The sequence below is a fragment of the Phascolarctos cinereus genome, unplaced genomic scaffold, assembly GCF_003287225.1.
Source record: "Phascolarctos cinereus isolate Bilbo 61053 unplaced genomic scaffold, phaCin_HiC Scaffold_9;HRSCAF=440, whole genome shotgun sequence".
Lineage (NCBI taxonomy): Eukaryota > Metazoa > Chordata > Mammalia > Diprotodontia > Phascolarctidae > Phascolarctos > Phascolarctos cinereus.
This window is the reverse complement of record NW_027556402.1, coordinates 55780700-55806099: the sequence shown is the minus strand read 5'-3', so window position 1 is coordinate 55806099 and position 25400 is coordinate 55780700. Positions and strand designations below refer to the sequence as shown.

At 37.0% G+C, this 25400-nt stretch overlaps 1 protein-coding gene across 1 annotated transcript in view; it reads left to right on the top strand.

The window, feature by feature from the left end:
* NDST4 (N-deacetylase and N-sulfotransferase 4) overlaps nucleotides 1-25400 on the top strand; it is a 343262-nt gene that overhangs the window by 292019 nt on the left and 25843 nt on the right. Inside the window, exons 7-9 of the mRNA XM_078148164.1 lie at nucleotides 8524-8620; nucleotides 20020-20143; nucleotides 22177-22351. Coding sequence (XP_078004290.1) covers nucleotides 8524-8620; nucleotides 20020-20143; nucleotides 22177-22351 — 396 coding nt within the window. The remainder of the gene's footprint in view (nucleotides 1-8523; nucleotides 8621-20019; nucleotides 20144-22176; nucleotides 22352-25400) is intronic.

Here is a 25400-nt window from a genome sequence, read left to right as displayed (position 1 = left end):
GAGCCTGAGGATGAAGAAAGAACTGAAAAGGACTTAGTGACTAACAAAGATCATTTGAAAAGACAAACATACACACACACACACACACACACACACACACACACACACATATATATGTATACACATATACATATATATATTGTTTTTCTCTTCGTGAAGTCTCCTTGAACTTGGGAATCATCATCAACCAGTTATAGCAAATATAGAGACAAATAAAAAATTTACTTGTTCCAAATACAAATGGTAAGGAAGTATAAGCCAATATAAGAAAATCAAATACTTAAAAAACAAAAAACCTAAAGGAAGTGTTATGTTTCTATCAATCATATTACTAAATATGAGATTATTCCTTCAAAAGAAAATGGAATTCTAAAGCAGTCCTGGGAAAAGTCCTAAAATGTCATGACAGAGAACGCATGTGCTTAAAAAAGAGAAAACTCAGGCTGGCAAAAATCATGGAAATGGAATTGAGCATTATACATGACTGGAAGAAACTGAAGCCAAATTGTCGGTATGATTGATAATAAAAGCAAACTAGTAGCAAATGTCATTCCTACTGAACTGTTCCCCAGTGCAAGATTTTACCAACTCCCACCAGAATGGTATCTCGGAGCCAGTAATATTAGATTGGGATTCTGTCCATTGAAGAAAGGACAATTGCACAGTATCTTAGGCATGAGTTACAGAGCCTATTTTAGAGGCCATCTGGATATCCTGACATAGGTGGTCTCTGTTGCTTGCATTTACAACTCTCACCTTGCCCATAAATGAGTCACAGTTAAAGGAGAAAGTGGAAAAGTAGCCCAACCTGAGGTTATACTACAATAGCAATGGACGTGTGGTATGAATGAATAGAAAGAAAAAAATGAAATAGAAGACACCTGCTTCCTACTGGCACTTTCAGTTAAAGAGTTGTACAGACAAATTAAGTATTTCCAGTATCTGCAGCTTTTTTAGTGTGTGTTCTCCCTCAATTGATGTAGACCCTCATCCCTTTTCCAATTTATTAGATGGTCTTTATGGCTGAAAAAAGATCAGATTGTTATTTGATTCATTAGGCAGGAAAATAAGATTAAATGCATTATAATTATCCACAATAGCTTTGTTCTACGGGGGCTACAAAAGAAATATAAAGCATAGTCTCTGTATTTGTGAAGCTTAACATTTAGCTGGGGAGCTGCACACATGAACCATCTATATATAATGAGGGAGGAGGTAAATAGCTAGCTCAGGGGTGGTGAACCTGTGGCCTTGAGGCCACATGTGGCCTTCTAGGTCCTCAAGTGTGGCCCATTGACTTCATGAAGTTTGGAGTCAAAGGGCCATACTTGAGGACCTAGAGGGCCATACGTAGCCTCGAGGCTGTAGGCTCCCCCACCCTGATACATGCCGTCATGGGTAGTATAGATAGTAAATATTGTAGATGTTCAAACGTGCAAAGGTTGAATGCAGGATGAACTGAGATAGCCTTCATTAAAGAGATGGACCTTCAAGTGTTAATGCTTCAATTATAAATGTTGATTATGAAGAGAAGTGAAAGGAGGGTATCCTATGGAAAAGTAATACAAGCAAAAAACAAGTAATAATTCAACAAACATTGTTAAGTGCCTACTATGTTCCAGGCATTCTAGTAATCACCAGAGATTGAAAGAAAGGCAAAAACAACAACAACAAAATCCTAGTCCCTGCCCAAGCAGTTTACTAATAAAGGGGACAACATGCAAACAACTGTGTACAAATAACAGGATGCACTGAAGATAATATCAGAATGAAGGCACTAACATTAAGGAGGAATGGGAAAGACTCCTTTAAGAAGGTGGATTTGGGCTGAGATGTAGAGAGAGGGAATTCCAAGGCGTTGGGGGATAGCCAGTGAAGAGATACATAAGAATGAGTAAGATGTCTTTGTTGAACATTGAAGAGATCAACTTGGTTAGGTAGAACAGTGTTTCTACTGGGGACCCCCAAACCCCACACCCACAGCAGATGACTTAGCCTCCTGCTTTACTGATATTGACACCAGCTTCTGTGAACTCCCTTAGCTCAGAATTGTTCACCACCATCACTCACACTGTTTTCCTTCTCTGTGGCCATAGTAAAAGAGATGTCCCAATTCCTTACAAAGTCTAATCTCTTTATCCTACCATTCATCCAACTTCTGCCTCTTCCTCTTTCATTTTGTTTTAATAGTCATCTCCTTGCTCTCATGGATTTTTAATTTCACTAGTTCAAATTGGACCTTTCCCATCTGCCTTCAATCAAGTTCTAGTCCATAATGGCCCTCCCCTGTCCCCAGTCTAATAGAACAAAATAAAACAAAAAATTTCCTTTGACTCATCTAACTCCTAGCTACCATCACTTCTCACTCCTCTTCGCTGCTAGATTTCTTGAAAAAAGTATCCAAAACTATGCTACCATTCCTCACTGCCCACTCTTTGCCCAATCCTTTGCAATCTAGATTCCTCTCCTGATATTCTACTAAAGTTATTATCTCAATGGTCAACAATGATTTAATTATCAAATGAAACCTTTTTTTCTCTGTCCGCTCCACATGTGTGGTGTTTCCTACATCTAAGCCTTTGTTCAAAAAGTTGTCTAGAATTCCCTTCCTCTTTCTTTTCACCTGTTCAATTCTTGTACATTCTTTCTAACCAAAAAACACATGCTACCTCCTCCCTAAAGCTATCCCTGTTCTCAACTTTCTAGGACAACTTTACTTTCCTAGCCTCACAGAGTATGATTAAAAAAAAAAATACTTCTTTAGTGAATTCATCATGCAGTTCATTATCATATTGTTCATTAGAGCTAATTCAATCAGTCAATACACATTAAGTGCACACCAAGTAGCAAAGACTGTGCAACATCCTGGTAATGTGAATAAGAAAAAGATAACTTTCCCGCCCTCAAAAAGCTAACAATCTAATAAGGGAAGATAGCACACAAAAGGAAGCTGAAGGGAGGTGCAGGAGGGAAGAAAATACCTTTTATGGTTTCAGATGAAGTTCAGTCCAAGGAGTATAGCTGATAGAAAGTGAAGAATTGGCTGGTTTAGAAGACCTCTTTAAGTGGAGGCTATGGAAAGGGTTTTTGCTTTGCCCTCCAGCCCTCCAATCAGAGAGGCAGAGGGTACTGGGGGTCCCAAAGAGGTGTGAGGATCAAGGCTGATGTAATCCCATAGAATGATGAGTTCTCTGGTGATGAGTTTTTCTGGAGATATGATCATGGTGGAGTCCAATTCAAGGACCACAGCTGGTGGAAAATACTAATTGTAAATTAGCTAACTATAAAAATGCAGTTCCCTCTACCACACAATAAGCTCCATGAGGACAGAGAACATATTTTATCCAAATAATAGATCACTCCTAATATCTTGAATGGTGTTCTGCACATGGTAGTTACTTAATAATACTTGTTAAAATAAAGAGTATGGTAACTTCAAAATATAGTGGCCTTTGAGATCAAGACAATATCCAATTAAAATATTGCATAAAAATGCCTATAAAAATAATATTTCAGATATGTAAATACTGAAGTGACATACAATTAAAGTTCATTTTTCCAAGCTCAAAACTCTTACATCTTATTCATGTCTTCATAGAAATAGGGACCGAAGCTGTGATTTCATTTACACAAGGAACTCCCAAGGAAGAAAATCCCCTTATGAATACAGATCGGCGTCCTTTCCAAAACTTAGATTCTTAAAGAATTGTACTGGGTGCTGAGAGATTACATGACTTGTTGGGAAGCAAGACAAATATTTGTCAGAAGTCAAACCTATCTCTGTAGCTTCAAACCTGGCTCTCTAACCATTATACCATGCTTCATGGATGTGTTTTCCTAAAGAAGACATACACACATATAATATTTTATATATTCATTAACATATTTTATTTATAGGCTTATAAAGTATGTAATATATTAATATATATGTATCATATATTTAATAAACATTTACATATCCATATCTTTATAGTTTATATAATATATATTTATAAACATTTATTATATGTTATATATTTATGAATAATATGTTTTGGTTATATATTTACAAATTAGAGTATATATTTATATACTATACATTTATATTATATATTTATAAACACATATTTATTTATATATCCATGTCTTTATAATTTATATTATATAAACATGCATTTACATATTCACAAATCATGTTATATTTATAAACATATATTTATGAACATATAGACTTTCTCTGTCTTTTTAACCTAACTTTTGCAAGTATTATTTATTCATAAGTGTAGTTATAAATTGAGCTTTTTGATAGTGAGAGAATATTAGCAATGGAAGGGTCACCAGGGACCATCTATTCCAGACTATACCTGAAAAAGAATCCTCACAAGTATACTCATAGCAAGTGGTCATGCAGATTCTTCTTGAAGATCTCTAATGAAAGGCCATGCCAGCACTACAGCCAGCTCACTTCACCCCTGGACAGCCATCGGCTCTAATTGTTAGGAAATGTTGTTTGTTTGCTCTCCCCTGGCATCAAACTTAAATTTATTTCCTTGCAGCTTCTGCTCACCAGTGCTTGGCTTTGCCCTTTGTGGTCAAATAGAAAAGTCTAATCCCATTTCTACCTGTCAGTCCTTCAAATGCAGTACTCGATAACATCTATCATGTGCCTCCCCTTCATCTACCCCTTCGCTTCTCTTCTCCACCAGCAGTTCCTAGATCCTCATAAGAAATGGACTCAAGGCCCTTTACCATCCTGGTTGCCTTCCTCTGAATACCTTTTTTTCACAATAGATTATTAGGTGCATAATTCATTGTGACAAAAAGCATATTTACATTTTTGTATAGTGTCCATTTTTCCAAGTCCCCTTTGTATCATAACTGTCTTTTTAAATGACTCATCAAAGTTAATAAATTTAATTATGGGGAATAGCTTTCATGTGCATGAGATTATTCAGATTGTAAACCCCCAAAATCATTGTTTTCAACACATAATTTCAGTAAGTTCAAATATACTCTGCTAAATTTATACTTTTATTCCCTTTGATCTTCTGAATATTTTAGTTTGTATATCTATTAGTATTTGTATAAATCAAAGATCAACATTTTTATAATTAGTCATATGTCATATCTTGATTGATGAAGCAATTTGGTGCTCATGTTATTTTAAAGGATTTTTTTTTTTTTGCCCAGAGTAGATTCTAGAATCAAAACAATCAAACTTATTCAGTATGTAAGTTCATAGAACCACGCATGAATTCTGAGTTCTATAATTGTCAACGATGATTAATTAATAAAAGCTATCTCTTTGTCTTGTTCGATTTGGCCAATGGATTTCAGAATGAGTGTGACGACCAATTCATAATAAGAGATTATTAATCATTTTAAATTCACATGTCACAAGAGATCCAAAATCATTACAGTTATTTGGTATATTTATTTAGATACTAACCTATGATAAAGCTAATGACTTTCCAGGCAGGAAGCAGTTATTCAAGGTGCCCAGATCCAATGTGTCCTGTTTATGGTTTGTACATGGTTATCTGCAGGTTGTTTCTCCTATTAGATTATAAGCTCCTTGAAAGCAGGCACTGTTTCTGCTTTTCTTTATATCCCTAGCACTTAGCATGGCATCCAGCATATGATAGCCAATGTGTGAAGCACTGTAGTAAGTGCTTTATAATTATTATCTCACTTGATCCTCACAACAATCCTGGGATGTAAGGGCTATTATTATCTCCATTTTTACAGAGCAGAAAACTGAGGGAGAAGATAAGTGACTTGCCTAGGGTCACACAACTAGTAAATGTCTAAGACTGCTTTTGAACTTAGTATTTCCTGATACAATAAATGCTTGTTGACTGACTGATATAAAAAAGCCAGGCAGGTAACTGTCATTTCTTAAAGGCCTGTAAGACTTTAATACTTATTTTAAACACTGAAGGGGAATGACTGTCAGGCCCTCCATGCTCATCTATCCACACCTCAGTACCTCCCATGGTCCCTTCCAGTATCTCCACCAACTTTGAGGTTTTCCACTACTGCTGATAGTAGCATACAGAGGGCCTTAGAATCATGGATCTAGCTAGAGGGGCCTTAGAAGCCCTCTAGATCAACCCCCCTCTTTTTTTACAGATTAAAAAACTGAGATCCAGGAAAGTAAATTACTTGCCCAAGGTCATGAAGGCAATCAATAATCATGAAAAGACACTGAACTCCACATCCCACCTCCCACCGCCTTCCATTACTGATGTTGGCATTAAAAAAAAAAAATAACTATTTTTGCATTAGTTGATTGGAAACAAGGAAAACATTTGTTTAAAGCAAACATTTACTAGGAAATGAAAAAAAAAAGGCAAATGCAAACCACACAGAAACAAAGAGACAAATGCATTCATTTATTATAATTTTTTCATTCTAAATTTCAATACCTAGTTAATAATTAATATAAATTATGTGACAGCCTCCACTTCCCTCTCCTCATCTTGAGCTCTCTATTTGAATTCCATACACAGAGTCTAAAAGTGCTAGCCTAAGGTGAATTTGAGTTAGCTTCTTCATCTTTTGTTGTATGCTCCCATCACTGAATGTCATCTTTCCTTCCCCAATAGCCATAGGAACTCAGTAATAGATGTCATCATTTCTTAGCTATCTGACTCCAGGAACAGATTCCTATTTCTTTCTCTTTCAAAACCCATATTCCTTTTAGGGGCATTTCATTGTGTTCCTATTTCCTATCTAAAGGAGCCTCCTGCTCAAAGATGTCCAGAGTAAAGGTGCCTGACAAACCCTATGCCTAATAGTGAATAAGAAAATCTTTCCTGGTTCAAATCACCAGCTCTACCCATGTCCTCGAATTTTCTTTAATGACTTTTTCTTCAATGTCCTTCAAGGAATGGTTTTCTAGAAATAAAGCTAGCACCTGGTTGATCAAGGGAACCTTCTCCTACAAACAGGATCCAGATTTGGTCTCTGGATGACCAGGTTAAATTCTAGGAAAGCCTGGCCCCAAAGAGAGGGAAGCCAAGCCCTTCTTATAGTCTCTACTCAATACCACCCCAGAATAACAGGGAATATCTCTTAAATCTTAGGTTCAGTTTATGTTTAAGATCTCCCCTAGAAAGTATTTTAATACCTAGAAGGAATTTTCAAAAGCCCTTTATAGAATGAACTAAGTGTACAAGTATATCAAATAGGACAGCTATTTATTTCTTCTGTCACAAAAGAAATGTTCAAAACTCAGAAGTCTTTGTCAAAGGAGCTCATTGATAAATATTGGAAACAGGATACAGCAAACTATACTCATTATATTTTCTTGTAAATTTGATACTCAGAACAATAAATGTGAAATACTCAGTGGCCTTGTCAAACAGGAATTGTATCTTTACTTCTAGTCTTCACAATCCAAGCAACTCACTCAATGCTCATATCTTCTGGCAAACCAGTCTATGGTTTGGTCTAATCTTCTCCTTTGAAAAGTGATTTCAGAGGTCCCTTCCTACTTGGTAACCAGTACTTTGACCCAAAAGCTCTGGACCTCTTGAACTCATGAGATTACTACCAAGGGTAGAAATACACACACACACACACACACACACACACACACACACACACCCCTGTGTGTGTGTATATATATATATATATATATATATATATATATACACACACACACACACACACATATATATATACATTTATATATGTGTGTATGTATAGATATCAATAGATATGGATAGATGTAGATATAGGTATAGATACAGATATAAATAGATATAGATATAGTTATCTTACAATTTGTTCCAGGAAAGAAGCACAAAGAAGAAAAGTAAACCAAAGAATTGAAGCCCAGTCTTAAGTTAACTAGACCATCACAAGCTCTCTTTGCTATGTAGGAACAGCTGCAGTAGAGAGAGGTAGGAGGGAAGTGGGGAGAGGATAGTAATCTCTTCTTCCCTGCCACAGAAAATCCAAAGAAGTGGCTTGAGCCACCCATTCTGGAAAAGAATAGAGGAATTTGCCCCTCCCTTTAAAGTCCATTGAGTAGAAGCCTCTTCATGCTGATTGGCCAATCATTTTTGACACAGACCCTCCCCTAACCCTGATGGAATAAGAGCACTGGCAGACCAACTAGATGCCTCTGATATTGATACCCTTTATCAAGGAGCTTCACAAGAAGAGGCCATGGTCCAAGCTTATCCCCATTCATAAATGAAATGGCAACTCTTACACTATGCTCATACCTTTACATTATCGAAAATACTTTAAACATAAAAGGTGTGGCAGTTATAATTCCTGTCAAGGGAAGAGAACACTAATCACCTCACAATATTAAAAATGATTTAAAATGTAGTCCACATGCCCACAAAAATCTTAAAGTCTAATACACACATATGTGTGTATATATATATGCATATATATATATATATATATATATATATACACATACATGCATATAATATACACATATACACATACACACGCATAAACTGATTCAGGGACGTTAACAGGCAAGATATCTGTAAAGATGACTGTTGTTTCTCCCTGCAGAATCCATGTGATGATAAACGACACAGGGACATCTGGTCCAGAGACAAAACTTGTGACCATTTACCAAAATTCCTTGTGATAGGACCTCAGAAAACAGGTGAGAAAGGTGACATGTGCATTTTCCATACATCTGTGCCAAATGCCATAGATGTATTTAGATGGTTTATGGGGTCTTTAGGAAACATTTATATTCCCCTTCAAGTTCTTGGTTGGGTAATGATTGGTATTTTTTTTCTTTAGCCCCACCTCCCCTACCATATCCATATACCTTATTTTTATTATACCAACAAACATAGAATCATAAGGAATGCATGGTTATGTTTTTGTTGAATGAAACAATAACTGAACAAGTGAATGAGAGAATGAGAGTTTCCTTTGCTTATGTCATGGTCTCAAACATTAGTTACTCAAGCTGCTAGAAAGATATGAGTTTTCATCAATTTCCATTTTATTTACACTTGAATCCAAATGACTTCACAATTGATTGGCAGTGCATTATTCATACATCAAAGGCTCTCCCTGTGAACTTTTTTTTAATGATTTGCTAAACCTATTTGTATTTGTTTCATGGCACTCAGTAGTAATTTTCTTTTGGGGTGGGCACAGCTGGAAAGTTAGCAATCCACCCCTTCCTTTGAAAGTCCTTTGTTTAAAGACTTCCATTTTAAATTTGTGCAGTTAGAGGAAAATAAACTATCATGTAGGAGGTTTGTTGATACTGCATATTAGCAAAGCATACAAAATATCCATTTCTAGCCATTGTGCTGCTTGAAGAAATCTGACAGCTCTCTGCAGAGGTCATCATGATTCTGACTGGGGAGTGGCTGAGAGGAGTGTTTCGCAAACAGTGTGCGATTTTGGAAATTCTTTATTTTATTGTCTTTACCTCTGAACTCTAGCAGCTTGAGCAATGTAAGAGTGGGACATGGAGGTGTGGATGTGAACCTAAATTAAATGAATCTACTAGGCTCCCAGTTCCTTTCAAGAAACTCTTATTGATACTTTATAGACCCCTGCAGTTCTATGGAGCATTTTGAAAACAGTACTTGTTGAAAAAAGAACAAATATTAGACTAGCTGATCATTTATTGTTTTTCCCAAACTTCAGATTTTTTGTTTCCTAGAAATGAATGAAGTATTCCCTGAAATATACGAAAACAAACGTAAATTTTGGAAGACCAAGACACGATAAAAAGCATTTCAGAAAACTAGGAGAGAATGATAATGCGTTGAGACATGTCACCATAGGGTTCGATAACTGCTTTTAGAAAACAGCCATTCCTTTGGAATCTTCTGAATTATGTTTCACTTTCTTTCTACAAAAATTGGATCCTATAAAAACTGAAGGATGTCTACCAAGACTATAAACTGCTTAGGAATGAATTCTTTATGTCTTATAGTCTGACTAAACTAGACCTGCTCGTTTGCTAGACTGGCTAAGAACTACCATTCAGAATGTCCACATAATACGTGACAAACTAATTTGCAATATTATTTTAGGAAACAGAAGAAAACTTAACTGAAAACAATGGAAAGAGACCTGAGCTTAGTCACTGATTGGCAGTCACTGATTGGTGAACCCAAGCATATCGTATAAGTTCTTTGGCTCCATTATAAAGTGAGAAGATGATAGGCTTCTCTTAATCAAGAAGAATGAATTGTAGACTGAGAAGGATAGGAAAGAAACAATTAGCAGGGAGTCAAGAACCAAAATAAGGAAAGAGGTAACTACAAACTGAGATGCTGGATAATCATCTTGTTAACAGATGCAGACGAACTGTGGTCCTAGGCAATTAAAGAACTGGTGGGTAAGATTATTAAGCTGTCTCAGTGATCTATGAAAAGTCATTGAAAATGGGAAAAGTGAGAAGGAACCAAAGATTGGCAAATATTACCTGAATTAAAAAAAAAAAGAATGGGGTCATTAAGTTAGCGAATTTGGCTTCCATTCAGATAGAATGTAAACTCCTTGAAGGCGGAGACTGTTTCATTTTTGTCTTTGTGGCTATGGTGCCTAGCCATAGTAGATACTTGATAAATGCTTGTTGATTTATTCCTGGCAACATTATAGAACATATTGTCAAAGTGATATTTTTTGAATGTTTAGAAATGGAAGCAATGATCACTAAAAGTCAGCATGGCTTCATAAGGTACAGTCCATGTCAGATTATCTTTAATTATTATTTTTTTTCTTTTTTTGGATATGATTACTAAAGTGGTAGATCAGGGGAATGCCAAGGACATATACTGAAATTTCAGCAAAGTATCTGACAAAATCCTTCATGTAATCATTGTGGACAAGATGGAGTAATGTCATGTAGATGATAGGACAGTCTGATTCATTCAGAACTGGTTGAATATTTAGACACAATAGGTTAATTTGTTCTAAGGATCCATCCTTGACCCTAAGGTGCTCAGCAGCTTTATTAATGATATGTGTGACATCATAGATGGCTATTTATTTATAGATAATAAATTTGGGAAGGATAGTTAATAGGCTGGATGACAGAATCAGGGCTAAATCTAGTAAGAATAAATTTAGTTAAGGTGAATATGAAGTCTTCAATTTTAAACTTGAATTTAAAAAAACATAATGGCAAGATAGGGGAAGCTTAACTGGGAAACAATTAATATTGGAAAAGATCTGAAGATTTTGGTGATTTCAAGTTCAATATGAATCAAGTATGATATGGCAAAGACAAAGGCCGTTGAAATCTGAGACTATATTAAAAGAGGCATAAGATCTGGAAAGAGGGGGATGCCTCTCATGCTGAACACTGTATCTAGGTCTAGACAATGAATGTCTGGCATGGCAGACAGGATTGGTTTTAGGACCGGGTCCCAAATTTTAGGAAGGATGCTGATAAAGTGGAGTGCATTCAGAGGAGGGTAATAGGATAGTAAGACAAACAGAGAGCGTGCAATAGAAGGATTGTTTGAATGAATTGTTGATATTTTAGCCTGAAGAAGAGAAGGCTTGAGGGAGGGAAGATATGACAGTCATCTTCAACTATTTAAAAGGCTGTCATGTGGAAGAAGAATAAGATTCGTTCTGTTTTGCTTCAGAGGAAGAACAAGGACCAAGAAGATGCAAAAAAGAAATTGCATTTGTTGTTATGAGGGAAAACATCCTAACAATTAGAGTTGTCCAAACATGGAATGGGCTTGCCCTAGGGAGCGTGGTCCTGTTTTTGACCTACACCTTCTTCTTTTCTCCCTTTACATTTTCTATCTAACCTCATCACTTCCCATGGTTTTAACTATTGTATCTATGCAGGTGTCTCCCATGTCTATGCATCTAGCCCAAGGCATTTTCTGCTTATTGAGCCTTTCATACTGGATAAATCAGAGGTTTCTTAATCTCAACATGTCCCCAGCTGAATTCATTATTTTTTCCCAAACTCTGCTTTTTTTTTTCAAATTCCCTTATTTGTCAAAAGCACCACCATCTTTCCAGTCTCCCATGATGACATTATCCTGGGCTCCTCTCTCTCATCACATATCAGTTACCAAATTTTGCCATTTCTGTCTTCCCAACATCTCTTTCAACAATTTCTCTCCACTTGGAGATAACATGTTAATCCAGGTCCTCACTACTTCTTGCCTACATTATTGTAAGAGCCTCCTAATTGATCCCCCTGCCTCATGTCTCTTCCAATTCTATTCCATTCTACACACTGATGCTTAAAGCAATTAACCAAAAACACAGACCTAACCATGTGATTCCCCTACTCAGTCAGCTCAGTAGCTTTCTATTGCCTCTAGCCCAAATCTATCTTTCCACCTCCACTATATGTGTGTGTATTAGTTTATTATTTTTATTTTAAACCATTTTTTAAAATTGAGTTTTAAATTCTCTCCCTCCTTCCCACCCCATCCCCCACCCACTGAGAAGGCAAGCAATATGATACCCATTATACATGTGAAATCATGTATTAGCCATGCCACAAAAAAGCAATAAAAATAAAGTGAAAAAAAATTATATTACAATTTGTATGCAAAGTTCTTTGGTTCTCTCTCTAAAGATGGATAGCAATTTTCATCATGAGTCCTTCTAAATAGTCTTGGATTATTGTATTGATCAGGGTAGCTAAGTCTTTCACAGTTGATTATCATTATAATATTGCTGTTACTGTGTAAAATGGTCTCCTGGTTCTGTTGATTTCACTTTGCATCAGTTCATTTAGGTCTTTCTAGGTTTTTCTGAAACCATGCCCCCAGTCATTTGGATGAGCATAGCGTTCCCTCATAATCATATACCACAAATTGTTCAGCCATTCCCAATTGATAAACTTTTTCTCAATTTCTCATTCTTTGCCACCACTAAAAAGAGCTGCCATAAATATTTTTGTACATATGGATCCTTTTCATTTTTCTTTGATCTCTTTGGAATGTAGACCTGGTGAGCGGTATTGCTAGGCTAAAGGGTATGAACAGTTCTATAGCACTTTGGCCATAGTTCCAAATTGTTCTCCACAATAGTTGGACCAGTTTACAACTACACCAATACTTCATTAATATATCTATTTTCCTATATTCCTTCCAGCATTTGTCATTCTGGTAGATATTAGGCAGTACATCAGAGTTATTTTAATTTATATTTCTTTTTTTTATTTTAATATTTTATGTAAAACCAGATTCACTCAGCTAAATCAGCTTAATGGCTAACTAAATCTCTTTGTGTTAACTATTGAATGACTTTAGAGTATCTCTTTTGATTCCACCATAGAATCTAAACTACCAAGGAACTGGCTTGAATCATCCCCAGCATAGAACAAAAGCCCTTCTTGAAGATTCTTTCAGGATGCTTGTTTCGGTCATTACGGTCATCCCTCCACCCTACTAGTGATTATTCAACAAAAATTATTTAAGCACACAATACTGTTAAGAGCCAGGGATAAGAAAGTGACCCAGGAGGGATGCTAACCTTCTTGGTATGGTAGTTTCTACTGAGATTGGCCAAGGACAAATGCCACTATTTCAACCATAATAGAAGAAGAACATATTGTTTAATATTTTTGGTTACTGTCACCAGGAACAGAGAAGGGAGTGTGTTAAACTCACTGACACATTTTAAACTTCCTGTCCCCAACACATTTGGGCACAGAAATACTTTCTTTGTACTTTCTCAGTCACTAAAGGAACACAGTATAAGGCTGTGGTAAAAACAGAATTAAAGTAGTTCACTGATCAGATGACACTTTCAATTAGAGTATTTTATACTTTCTTCAGTATGTGAAAGTTTTATACACTTTGCTCACATAGTGATTAATTAAAGTTTTTATTGTCTTGATGTGTTTGGAATTCACTAGATTTGAATAGAAGCATTCTGATTTATCAGTGACTTCACAAACCATAGCATAATACAAATAATCGTAATAAATAAACACGACCCATCCCAGGGTTTTGTTACTATGTAAAAGGTAGATCATTTTAAAGGTTTGGGGCAAAATTTCTAGGTTATTAGACATCAGTTGCTGAAATTCCACTGCCCTAAAGAAATATAACCTGGATTGACACCATGTTTTATACATACATACATATACATATATATGGGAAGTAAGAAAACAGCTAGGTAGCTTCAGAAATATTCATTTTTTTTTTGGCTTAAAATATACTTACTTTCCCAAGTCATTTTCAGCTCCAGATCTGAGACAAGCCTACTAAATATGTAAAAAAAAAATGCTGAAGTTGTAGAGAAGTGCTGAAAATTTAATTTTAAAATAGACTCTGTACCATTTGTCATGCAACACATTTTGTTGTTGTTATTGCCTGCTACAGAATTATAGGATGGAAAAAGGTTTCCCCTGCTTGCTTACTTCTGTATAGGAGAAAGAAATTATATTTATTATTTATCATAAGACCACCGATTAATAACTAGAAAAGACTTTAGAGGTGATTGTGACCCATTCATTTTACAGATGAGGAAACTGAAGACAAGAATAATTAAATGAGTTGCCAAGGGCCACATGGTTAACAAGTACGTAAGGTAGGATTTAAATTCAGGTCTTTCTGATGCCAGGTCCAGAGCTCTATCAGTTATAACATGATGCCTCTTAAATGCAAGGCAAAAAAACAAGCATTTATAAAGTACTACTATGTGCCAGATACTATAGTAAGCAATGAAGACATAAATAATGGGGAAAAAGAGAAAGTTCCTTCCCTCAAAGAGCTTACATTCTAATGGGAGAATATAACACATAATTGGGAGCTGAAAAGGAGTAGGGGAGATGTACCCAAATGGAGGCATGGTCCAGAAACTCAGAAGCCCAGCCAGTAGGGTAATGAAAGTTGGCTAGCTTGGGCCCTTCTCCAAAATGAAGCCTCCTGGAGAAACTCACCAATGAGAGGAAACTGGCATTTTGGATGGATATTCTACAGTGAAAAGGCGGTAGGCACTGAGGGAGGCCACAAGATGAGTCATGATGTTGAAATTTGGAAAGGACTCATAAGTCAAAGGTCTCATGATGACAATGTAAGTCTTTAACTTTCTCTTTAAAAAAAAATGATAGGGGCAGCTAGGTGGCACAGTGGATGAAGCACTGGCTCTGGAAAGGACCTGAGTTCAAATCTGGCCTCAGACACTTGATACTTACTAGCTGTGTGACCCTGGGCAAGTCACTTAACCCCATTGCCTAGCAAAAGTAGATAAATAAATAATTTTAAAAATGATGTAACAAAAAAGAAGTCGGTAAGGAATCAGTCAATCCCTACACATTCATAAAGTACTACCTTTGTTCCGAGCACTATGTTAGGCACCAGTGATAAAAATACAATAAATGAAGTGCTTCCTGTACAAAAAGCTTACATTCTAATAAGAATTTAATACCTTTGTGTCCAAGTCATACTAATGGCTCTAGTAGCTATATAAACCCGGGTAAGTCACTTAACCCTTTGTTGGCTCAGGTAACTCAAAATTAGGGATAAATCTGATTTGATAGGAGGTTTCTCACCAGGATTCCTTGTAGCAATGAAATCAGAAATATTGCCAAAAACAATAAAAAAAAATAAAAAATGTTATTAACACAAATATATTCTATAAGAATAAATTATTTCAGAGTTCAGATAATGATGCTATAACATGAGAAATGTGAAAATGTCTAAATCCCCTTTGAATCTGATAGTTTAAGGTGAAGTCTTTTCTGTAGCCTCCTCTTCCTTCAGTGGCAGGTGATGCCCATTGACACCAGTGGGCATGCTCACTGGGGGAATGGAGACATTTCACAGGAGATGGAAGAATTGTACCCAATCAACTCTTATTATAGGAAGTCCAGCTTCCTTTAATGTAAATGTCAACAATTAAGTTAATGGTTCCCAAATTATTTTATTTAGTAGCACCCTGAGGTAGTAATGAAAGGCAATAGCTTTTAAAAGTTGTCACTTCTGACCTTTCCAATGTTCCAAGGCAGACACAGGTAGATGAAGTAGAGAGCTAAGAGGGATAAATGGACAGTAAGAAGGAAGCAGAAGGAGTTAAGAAGACTGACACCTCTAGTATTAAAGGTGTTAACCCCTTGAAAATCCTAGTCCAATAGTGCATGTGTGCTTGCGTGTGTGTGTGTGTGTGTGTGTGTGTTTGTGTGTGTGTGTGTGTGTGTGTGTGTGTAAGAGAGAGAGAGAGACAGAGAGAGAGAGAGAGAGAGAGAGAGACCCATTTGGCAGACTAGTGAAGCTTATAGATCCCTTCTTAAAATAATGTTTTTAAATGCATAAAATACAAAGGAAACTAATTATATTGAAATAAGGGTGTATTTTTTCCCACCTAAGTTCATAGACCTCCTGAAAGGTATCTGTGGAACCCAACTCATCACCTAGTCAGATAGCAGCGAAAAGGATTCCAGTATTAGGGCCCTAGCAACTCTTGATAACACCTCTTTTAAAAATATTTTATCAATATGTTTTGGTTTTATATTATCTTTTTTTTTCCTTTTCCCCCTTCCAAAGAGCCACCCCTTATAATAAGAGCAAGAACAAAAGGGGGGGGGAAGAAGGGAAGAGAAAGAAATGCAGAGATTCAGAGAGAGAGAAGAGAGACAGAGATAGAGAAACAGAGAGACGCAAAGACAGAAACAGAAAGAGAAGAGATAGAGAGAAGAGACAGAGACAGAGAGAAAGACAGGCAGAGACAGAAAAGGAGACAGGGAGGGAGAAGGAAACGGCTGTATCATTTATCATTTTGTGGCAGAGATGCTGCAAATTTAGACAAGATCTCAGTTTCTTCAACCACAAAAAGAGGGGTTTGTATTAGATAACCTCAAAGACCCTTATCCCTTTATGCTCCATCATCACATATCAGATTTCAGTTTTCAATTTTATCTAAATAGAAGAGGTCTGACTTCTAAAAGGATTGAGATGATGCAATAAAAGAAATACATTTCAGCTGATAAAGTACAAGGTCACACGACACCTTGGGAAATGCAAAGGGTATCTGAAACCACCCTCTGCCATCCTGTGTCACCTCTGAACCTTGAGAAAATCACAGTAACTTCCTGGGCCTCAGTTTCTTCAAATGGACAATGATGGGTTGGCCTGGATGGTCTCTAAGTTCCCTTCCAGCTCTATCTACAATCCTACTAAGAGCAGGCCTCCATCAGAATAACATGAGTTCAGCTCTAGTCTTTGACACACATTGGCTATGTGATCTCGGGCAAACCTCTCTATTCCCTAGCAGCTCAAAGGCTGAATCCTGAGCAATTTCTGATCTCCATATACCCCTTCCCCTCCTCCTAACTTTTACTGAGATGAATTTGTCATGAACTGTTTTCTGACATACGCACACATGTATGTACACACATATACACACATATATAAAGCTTACATGTATATATATATGTGTGTATATATATATATATATGTGTGTGTATATATATGTGTGTGTGTATATATATATATATATATAAACTTAATATGCATCAGAACAGGAAAATCCTTATTTGGAATCAGGTAGAACCAGGACTGGCCCAGCAGGGATCATGGCCATGGGACATGGCACATTGTATGCCTTCCCAGTCCCCCATGTTGTCATATGGAAGAAATCATCATCAAAATGAACTCGGTGGAGGTCCTAAAGCAAAAAGGAAGACACACACAAAAAGAAAATGTAGAATGTGCAGCAACTGGAGTAGAGGAAGGAGAGAAAGGAAACAAACATTTGTTAGGCACCTACTATGTGCCAGGGACTATGCTAAGTATGTTACAAATATTATATCATTTAATCCTCCCAACAACCCTGGGATGTAGATGCTATTGTTATCCCTATTTTACAGCTGAGGAAACTAAGACAGACTGACTTGCCTGGGATCATGCTGCTAATACATGTCTGAGACTGGATTTGAATTCAGGTCTTCCTAATTCCAGACCCAGAGCTCTATTTGCTGTTCCACCTGTCTAGGGGGTAACTTATGAGTGATATTATATGTATGCAAATACAACATATAAGGGGCAAGGTGGGAAAGTGGAGAGAAAGCTACCCTCAAAGACCAAAAGACTTGAGCTCAAGTCTCATCCCTGAAATATACCTGGCTGTCTGGCTTTGGGCAAGTCACATAATTTCTCAGTGGCAATTCTCTCACACAACCCTATAAGACTAGAAATTGCACCTAAGCTGATGATCTGCACTGGTGAAGCACACTATTCACAGGGAGTTCCCTCTTTCATAAAATTCTAGCCTAGATAGGTAGAAATGAGAAAGAGAGGGAGAGACAGACGGGCAGACAGAGACACAGACACAGACAGAGACACAGACAGAAAGAGACACAGAGAGATGTATAACTGGTATATACACCTATCTGAGGGCAGTATCTTGTGTTTTTCCTCCAGTTCTTCTTCGAGTTCCTTTCTGCCCTTCAGCAGTAGTACTGAGCTAGCTCCAAAGTAAGAGCCTAAGTTAATTTCCCTGATGTGTTTCCTTAATAACATCTTTGACATGTAGACTAAGTGGATGAATGAATGAATGAATGAAGAATGCATGCATGCATGTGAATGAAAAATCATTTCTTAAGTGCTTACTATGTGATAGGTACTATAAGAGACATGGAAAATAAAATACAAAAGGCAGACAGACTTTATCTGTCCTTGCCCTTTTCCTCATTGTCAGAGAGCTTATATTTCAATAGGGGGACACAACACTTGACCAAACTGGAAAGAGGTAGGAATAGGGAGTAAAGCCCAAGGTATTGGTTTGATTTACTGACATCATGGTAAGAAGTGGAAAACAGGAGAAAAGCATGGCAGAAGAGGACGTACACAGTTTCAGGCAGTTGGCAGGATGATCCAGGTGAGTGGCCAGATGGGATATGAAGCATGAGCTGGTTTGGAGCTAGCCATATATAGTAAGCTAGGGAAGTTCCCTGGGCAGCTAGGTGGCTCAGTGGATAGAGTGCCCCCAGACCTGGAGTCCGGAATGACAGGATTCAAATCTGACCTCAGACGCTAATTAGCTGTGTGAACCTGGGCAAGTCCGTTAACTCTGTTTGCCTCAATTTCCTCATCTGTAAAATGAACTGGAGAAGGAAATGGCAAATGACTACAGTTTCTTTGCCAAGACGGAGTCATGAGGAGTCAGACACGACTGAAATGGCTCAACAACACCAACAAGGAAATTTTCACTATCCTATTTACCTGTCGAGATAGCTCACTTGTAGAACTGATGTTCTAAAACAAATGTAAAATGGGACTCATAACAGAGAAGTTGTTGATCTGAATTGTTGGAGGAAGTTGAAGTGAACTTCTACATTGGGAATTCTCCAAAATGATGTTATCACACAAGTCAAGATTTAGAAAAAGAAAAAGAAAAGGTGAATTAAAAAATAATATCTCCATTTAGAACTTCTTATCCAGCACAGTGTTGAAATATAAGAATACACTGCTGAGTAAAATAATGGAGTATCCATTTCTAGAGATTTGGGAGGCGGGGGAATCAGTTGTTATTTACCTGCCTAAAGGCAACCGCAAATGGGGTCATGAAAAAAGTTGTAACAGCTGAAACAATTGAACAGCAACAACAAAGACAAAGACCTGGTCTCTCTCTTCTCTCTCTCTCTCTCTCTCTCTCTCTCTCTCTCTCTCTCTCTCTCTCTCTCTCTCTCTCTCTCTCTCTCTCCCTCTGCCTCTCTCCCTCCCTCCAACACCCACTCTGTCTCTCTCTCTCTCTCTCTGTCTCTCTATCTCTGTCTCTGTCTCAGTTTTAGCTTTATTTTAGGAATTAATTTCTTATTTTTTGTTGTTCTTTGATAATAAATTAGTTACAATCATATTAAATCAAAAATGAAGTCACATCAATGTTGGTTGAGTCCAACAAGTTATAATTGAGGATATTGCTAGTTTAAGAATGCTGAACATCTCCAAGAAATCATTGAGACACTGGGGAGAACTGTTTTGCTTAATGTTTTTTTCCCCTCTTTTTTCTTTTGATAAATACTGCTTTGAGTAAAAGCTGAGACATCTCCTTTCTTCAATGTTTATGTTCCATAATCCTTTTTCCTCTTCTTTGCTGTAGGGACAACTGCACTTTATTTATTTCTACTTATGCATCCTTCCATCATCAGCAATCTCCCCAGTCCAAAAACATTTGAAGAAGTTCAGTTCTTTAATGGAAACAACTATCAGAAGGGAATTGACTGGTAAGAAGAATAAGAAAAAGAAAGTATATTATTAATACACGCTAAATCACAGTGGAGCAATTATAGATGTATGCAGGACATCTGCATAATTACCAGATTAATTTGTTATGCTCAGTGCTATCACAATGAATTAGAAATTAATTCATAATGATGAGACATTTAATCAGCGTTGCCCATAATTTTATTTGGACAGTACAATAATGATAATATTTTTCTAGTAAAATAATATGATTGAATAAAGAACATGGAATATTCCTCATCAGAATATTTAATAAGGTTATTTAAATTTTCTAAAGTATGTTATTTGATTTTGTCTAGAAAAAAAATTTTTTTTTGCTAAAGATATAGTCACTTCTCTTATTTATATTCCTATTGATACTTGGAGAAACTAGGAGGATATGAATTTTTTTAATAATTAATGGGCTCAGACATAAGAGAAAACCACTCTTTTCTAATCTCTAGGTCTTTAATGGTGACTCTAGTGTTTTCTAGTGGTTATGGAAGAGCCAGAGAGAATCACATTATCATGATACAGAGTAAGGGCATCACACACATTTAAGAATGTCCAGCCTTGCTCACTGACATCCTTGTCCCTAATGTACACTGTACAGGTAGCACTATAATACATTGATATTCAACATTCATATTATAACAGAACATTGACAAAACCACATTATCGCTACATAGTTTAATAGAAATAGTTGCTGCATCTCATAAATGGTGCAAACCAATATCACCAAAAATGCTTTGACATGCATATTTTCTTCTAGAGTATAACAGAATGTACCTGATGCTGTCACTGATCTTCTGAAGTCTCCTCTAATTTATTTATTTGGATTCCAACCATTTTAAGTATATATTGGCATGATACCCCCAATTCCTCAATAAATGAAGGAGCATTCTGTGAAGAGAATTTCCTTGGATACATACACTTATATGCCATGCCTCAGTGAGTTAACATCACACAAAAGCTTAATTCCCTAATTGAATCCCCATTGGTGAGCATGGCTAGTCCTGGATTAGGGACAAGGATGTCAGTGAGCAAGGCTGGACATTCTTAAATGTGTGTGATGCCCTTACTCTGTATCATGATAATGTGATTCTCTCTGGCTCTTCCATAACCACTAGAAAACACTAGAGTCACCATTAAAGACCTAGAGATTAGAAAAGAGTGGTTTTCTCTTATGTCTGAGCCCAACTTGAGAACTAAATTTGGGGCAGAGAGGTAGTGAAGGCTCCTCTCACGTTGGCATTTGCAAAACGCAATCTCCAGTTTCCAAGGAAGAAATGAGCCTTAGATGGATTCAGAATGGTTCCCCTTATATTTATTTCTGGAACACCTGGGGATTGCAGATGTGAGGAGCAGTTATGAGGGTTTCAAATGTAATTCAAGCACTGCACTGTGTAACCTCAGAGCCTACTAACTCCATAATCTAAACAAAGAGGAACATTTATATGGCATAAGGAAGAGTGAACCTACAGAGGCTCCATGGGATCAAAACAGCAGGAAATGTTTCCTTAATTACTTTAGATAGACGGTAATGTGTCCATGTTGCTTTACATAGTACAAATTATGCAAAAGTTAAAAAAAAAAAGCAAAGAACAACTATACTCTAATCTCTTTAGTATCTTATTGCTATTCTGAGTTCCACATCTTTCTTACAAGAACATTTTAATCTTAATTTAGGAAGTTTTACATTCAAGTTCACACATATAATTTTGCAGTTTAAAAATGCCTTCTGAGGAAGGCTCATTTTAAAAACCATGATAAGCCTAGTTTTCTTGATTTAGCTTTTGATAACACTGACTCATGAGCCAGGAGTATTTTTTTTCCAATGAATTGAATCACTAGAATACTTTGAACATTGTTTCTTTACATTCAAGGAAAACTGCTGACTTAAGGATTAGCCTCAAATGATTAAAATTTGACCCTACGTAAAATTTGAACTTGAAAATCAAAGGGCTAGAACTTTTACAGAGAAAATGAAAGAGTTCATAATCTGACTCTGCTCTTTGTCTCATTCCTCTGCCAGGTATATGGATTTTTTCCCCATCCCCTCCAATATTACCAATGATTTTCTCTTTGAGAAGAGCGCTAACTACTTCCATTCAGAGGAAGCTCCCAGGAGAGCTGCATCTCTTGTTCCCAAGGCCAAGATCATCACCATTCTCATTGACCCCTCGGACAGAGCATACTCCTGGTACCAGGTATTAAAATGTTCTAAGGCTTTAAATATAGAATGATTGTGGTCAAGATTCACTGAGTGTTATGTAAAATGAAAGCAAATAAAAATAATAATCAGTCAAGAATGAATAAATATGTATTAAACAAGTGTGCCAGGCACTATCCTAAGTGCTGGAGATATAAAGAGGCAAAAGATAGTTCCTTCCCTCAAGGAACTTAAAATCTAATGGGGAGATAATATACAAATAAATATATACAAAACAAGCTTTGTACATGATAAATTAACAGAGGAAAGGGATTGGAATTAAGAGAGATTGGAGAAGGCTTTATGAGAGATGTTGGAGAGGTGAAATCAACAGGTCTTGGCCACAGATGGGATATGGCAGGGAGGGTGAGATAACAAGGAGTCTAGGGTGATCCCTTGGTTGTGAAGTTTAGGGACTAGGAGGATGGTGTTGCATTCTATAGTAAAAGGGAAGGTTGGAGGAGGGGAAAAGCTTAGGGGGAAAGATTCTAAGTTTGGCTTTGGACATGTTGAGTTCAAGATGCCTCTGGACATTCAGTATGAGATGTATAAAAGGAAGTCAGAGATGTTAGATGGGAAGTCAGCAGAGGGTTTGGGACAAGACAGATAGATTTGAGAATTATTGGCATAGAGGTAACAATTTGAGCCTTGGGAGCTGATGAGATCACCAAGTGAAGTTACATAGAGAGAGAAGAGAAGAGGCCCTATGACAGAACCCTGAAGAGGATGTATTTTTAAAGCATGTGATCTGGATGAAGATCCGGCATGGATAGTGAGAAAGAGTGACCAGATAGGTAGGAGGAAAACCAGGAAATAGTAGTGTCCCAAGAACCAAGACAGAAGAGAATGTCAAAAAAAAAGATGGTGATCAGTTGCATCAAAGGCTGAAGAGAGGTAAAGGAGGAGGATTGAGAAAAAGTCACTGGATTTGGAAACTAGAAGATCACTGGAGAGAGAAGTTTCAATGGAATAATAAGGTAAGAACCTGTATTGTAAGGGAGGGGTCAAAAAAGGGCATAAGAGTAGAGAAAGTGGAAGTACATGTTGTAGATGGCCTTTTCAAGGAGTTTAGCTACAAAGGGAAGAAGAGGTTTGGGAAGACAATTAGTGGGGATGGAAGGATCAAATGTCTTTTCAGGACATAGAAAACAAGGACATGTTTGTAGGCAGTAGGAAATGAGCCAGTAGACAGAGGAACATTGAAAATAAGTGAAAGAATGGGAATGACAGAGGAAGCAATCTGTTGGAGGAGATGGGGTGGAATGGGATCACTTGAACAGGTAGAGAGGTAGTCTTAGTAAGGAGTAAGACCACTTCATCATACAAGACAGCCAGGAGTGAAGGAAGAGATCAGGACAGAAGGCATCTGAGTGACAGGAAATGAGAAAGAGAGAAGACAAACCTCACAGCAAATGTCCTCAATTTTTCCTTAAAATGTGAGTACACATGGCTTCTTTTTAGTTGAATGACCAGTGTTAAGTCAGCTAAGTCTTAGATATCTGAAGGACTTTCTGACATAAGGGACTTGAACTAGGGAACTGGAGTTTTCTTCTAGCTCTAAATACGTTAGTTCATCTTCTTATGAATGAAAGTCTATAAGGAAGGGATGCATATTATGAGTGGCTGTTGTCTTTAAGAAAGGATCAAAATATGTGTTGGGCGGGAGGAAATAAAGCTGAAGTTACTTTTGTTGAGAAATTGTATGGCTAGTGTTATTATAATGGAACAACCATGAGGAATCAGGGGGTCTGGATACAAGTTTCAGCTCCATTACTGATCATGAAAACTTATGCAAGTCATTTAACTTTCCTCATGCCTCCGTTCTGTCATCTAGTAAATGTTAATAATCAATCAAGACAAATGTTAACAAGCACTTACTCTATGTGCTAAGTGGTGTGGATGCTAAGATAAAAAAAAAGTTCCTTCTGGAACTTCTATTCTGTTGGGAAAGACAGCATGCACCCAAATCTGTAGATGTAAAATATATAAGTAAATTCAAGATAATTTTAGAGGGAAAGTCAACCATCTGAGAGGGACAGGAAATGACACACGTGCAAAGCGCCACTGGAACTGAGCTTTGAAAGAAACTAGCAAATCTAAAAGTAGTGATAACATCCGTTTTTGCTGCCTTTTATGACAACCTTAAAGTACAGTTGTATAGATCAAATGTGTGAAAATACTTTGAAAAATATAAACCATACAAATTCAAGATATTATTGTTAGTTCAGCTGATGGCTTATGGGAACTTTATGGTAAAATACAACTTTCCATTTTTAATTGTCATTATATTTGGCTTTTAAGAAGCCTCATTCAACCATATCGTTAGTTCTCACCCCCTTCTCTGCTCTTGGCTCTAGGGACACAGAATAACTTGAATGCTTCATGATATAATTATTCTATACAGCTGTATTCCATACTCAGTGTGTGGCCCAGCAAGGGAATGGGTGGGCTATGCTCCAAAGCTGGGTCAGCTTTGTTGATTCTTGCAGGGATCTCTATAACATTTACCACCACCCACAAGCCTATGCAGGATAGGTTACCATTACCTCATCTTTTCCTCTGCCCTGTTCCTTTTAATCAACTTAGCCTCCCCCAACTTCCCCCACCAGACAGATCCAGTAATCCTTATAGAAGCTCCCTATACCATTTTCTCGTTTAAAAAGTACTTTACCCATATTGCCCTGTGAAGTAGGTGGCTGTGGCTATCATTCCCATTTTATTGGTAAAGAGACTGAGGCCAAGGGAAATAGGGAATTTGGCCTTGGGATCAGAGATTAATTAAATGGTAAATGCCTGACTGATACCGAAGTCTTCTGCCCGAAGGGCCAATGGCTTTCCAAATCAGGCTGGCTGTTATTTATACTAACGTGCTAGTCACAGATAAAACTCAAAATGTTACCACTTTAGGGTAAATTTTCATTTTAACAGGGGATAAAAGCTCAAGCCAAATAAATTATTCTGGTAGAGTTCCAATTTTAAGTAAGACAGCAGGGAGGTACTCTAGAGCTGGGGAATCTTCCCAACGTTTCTGATATACGTCATGGAGT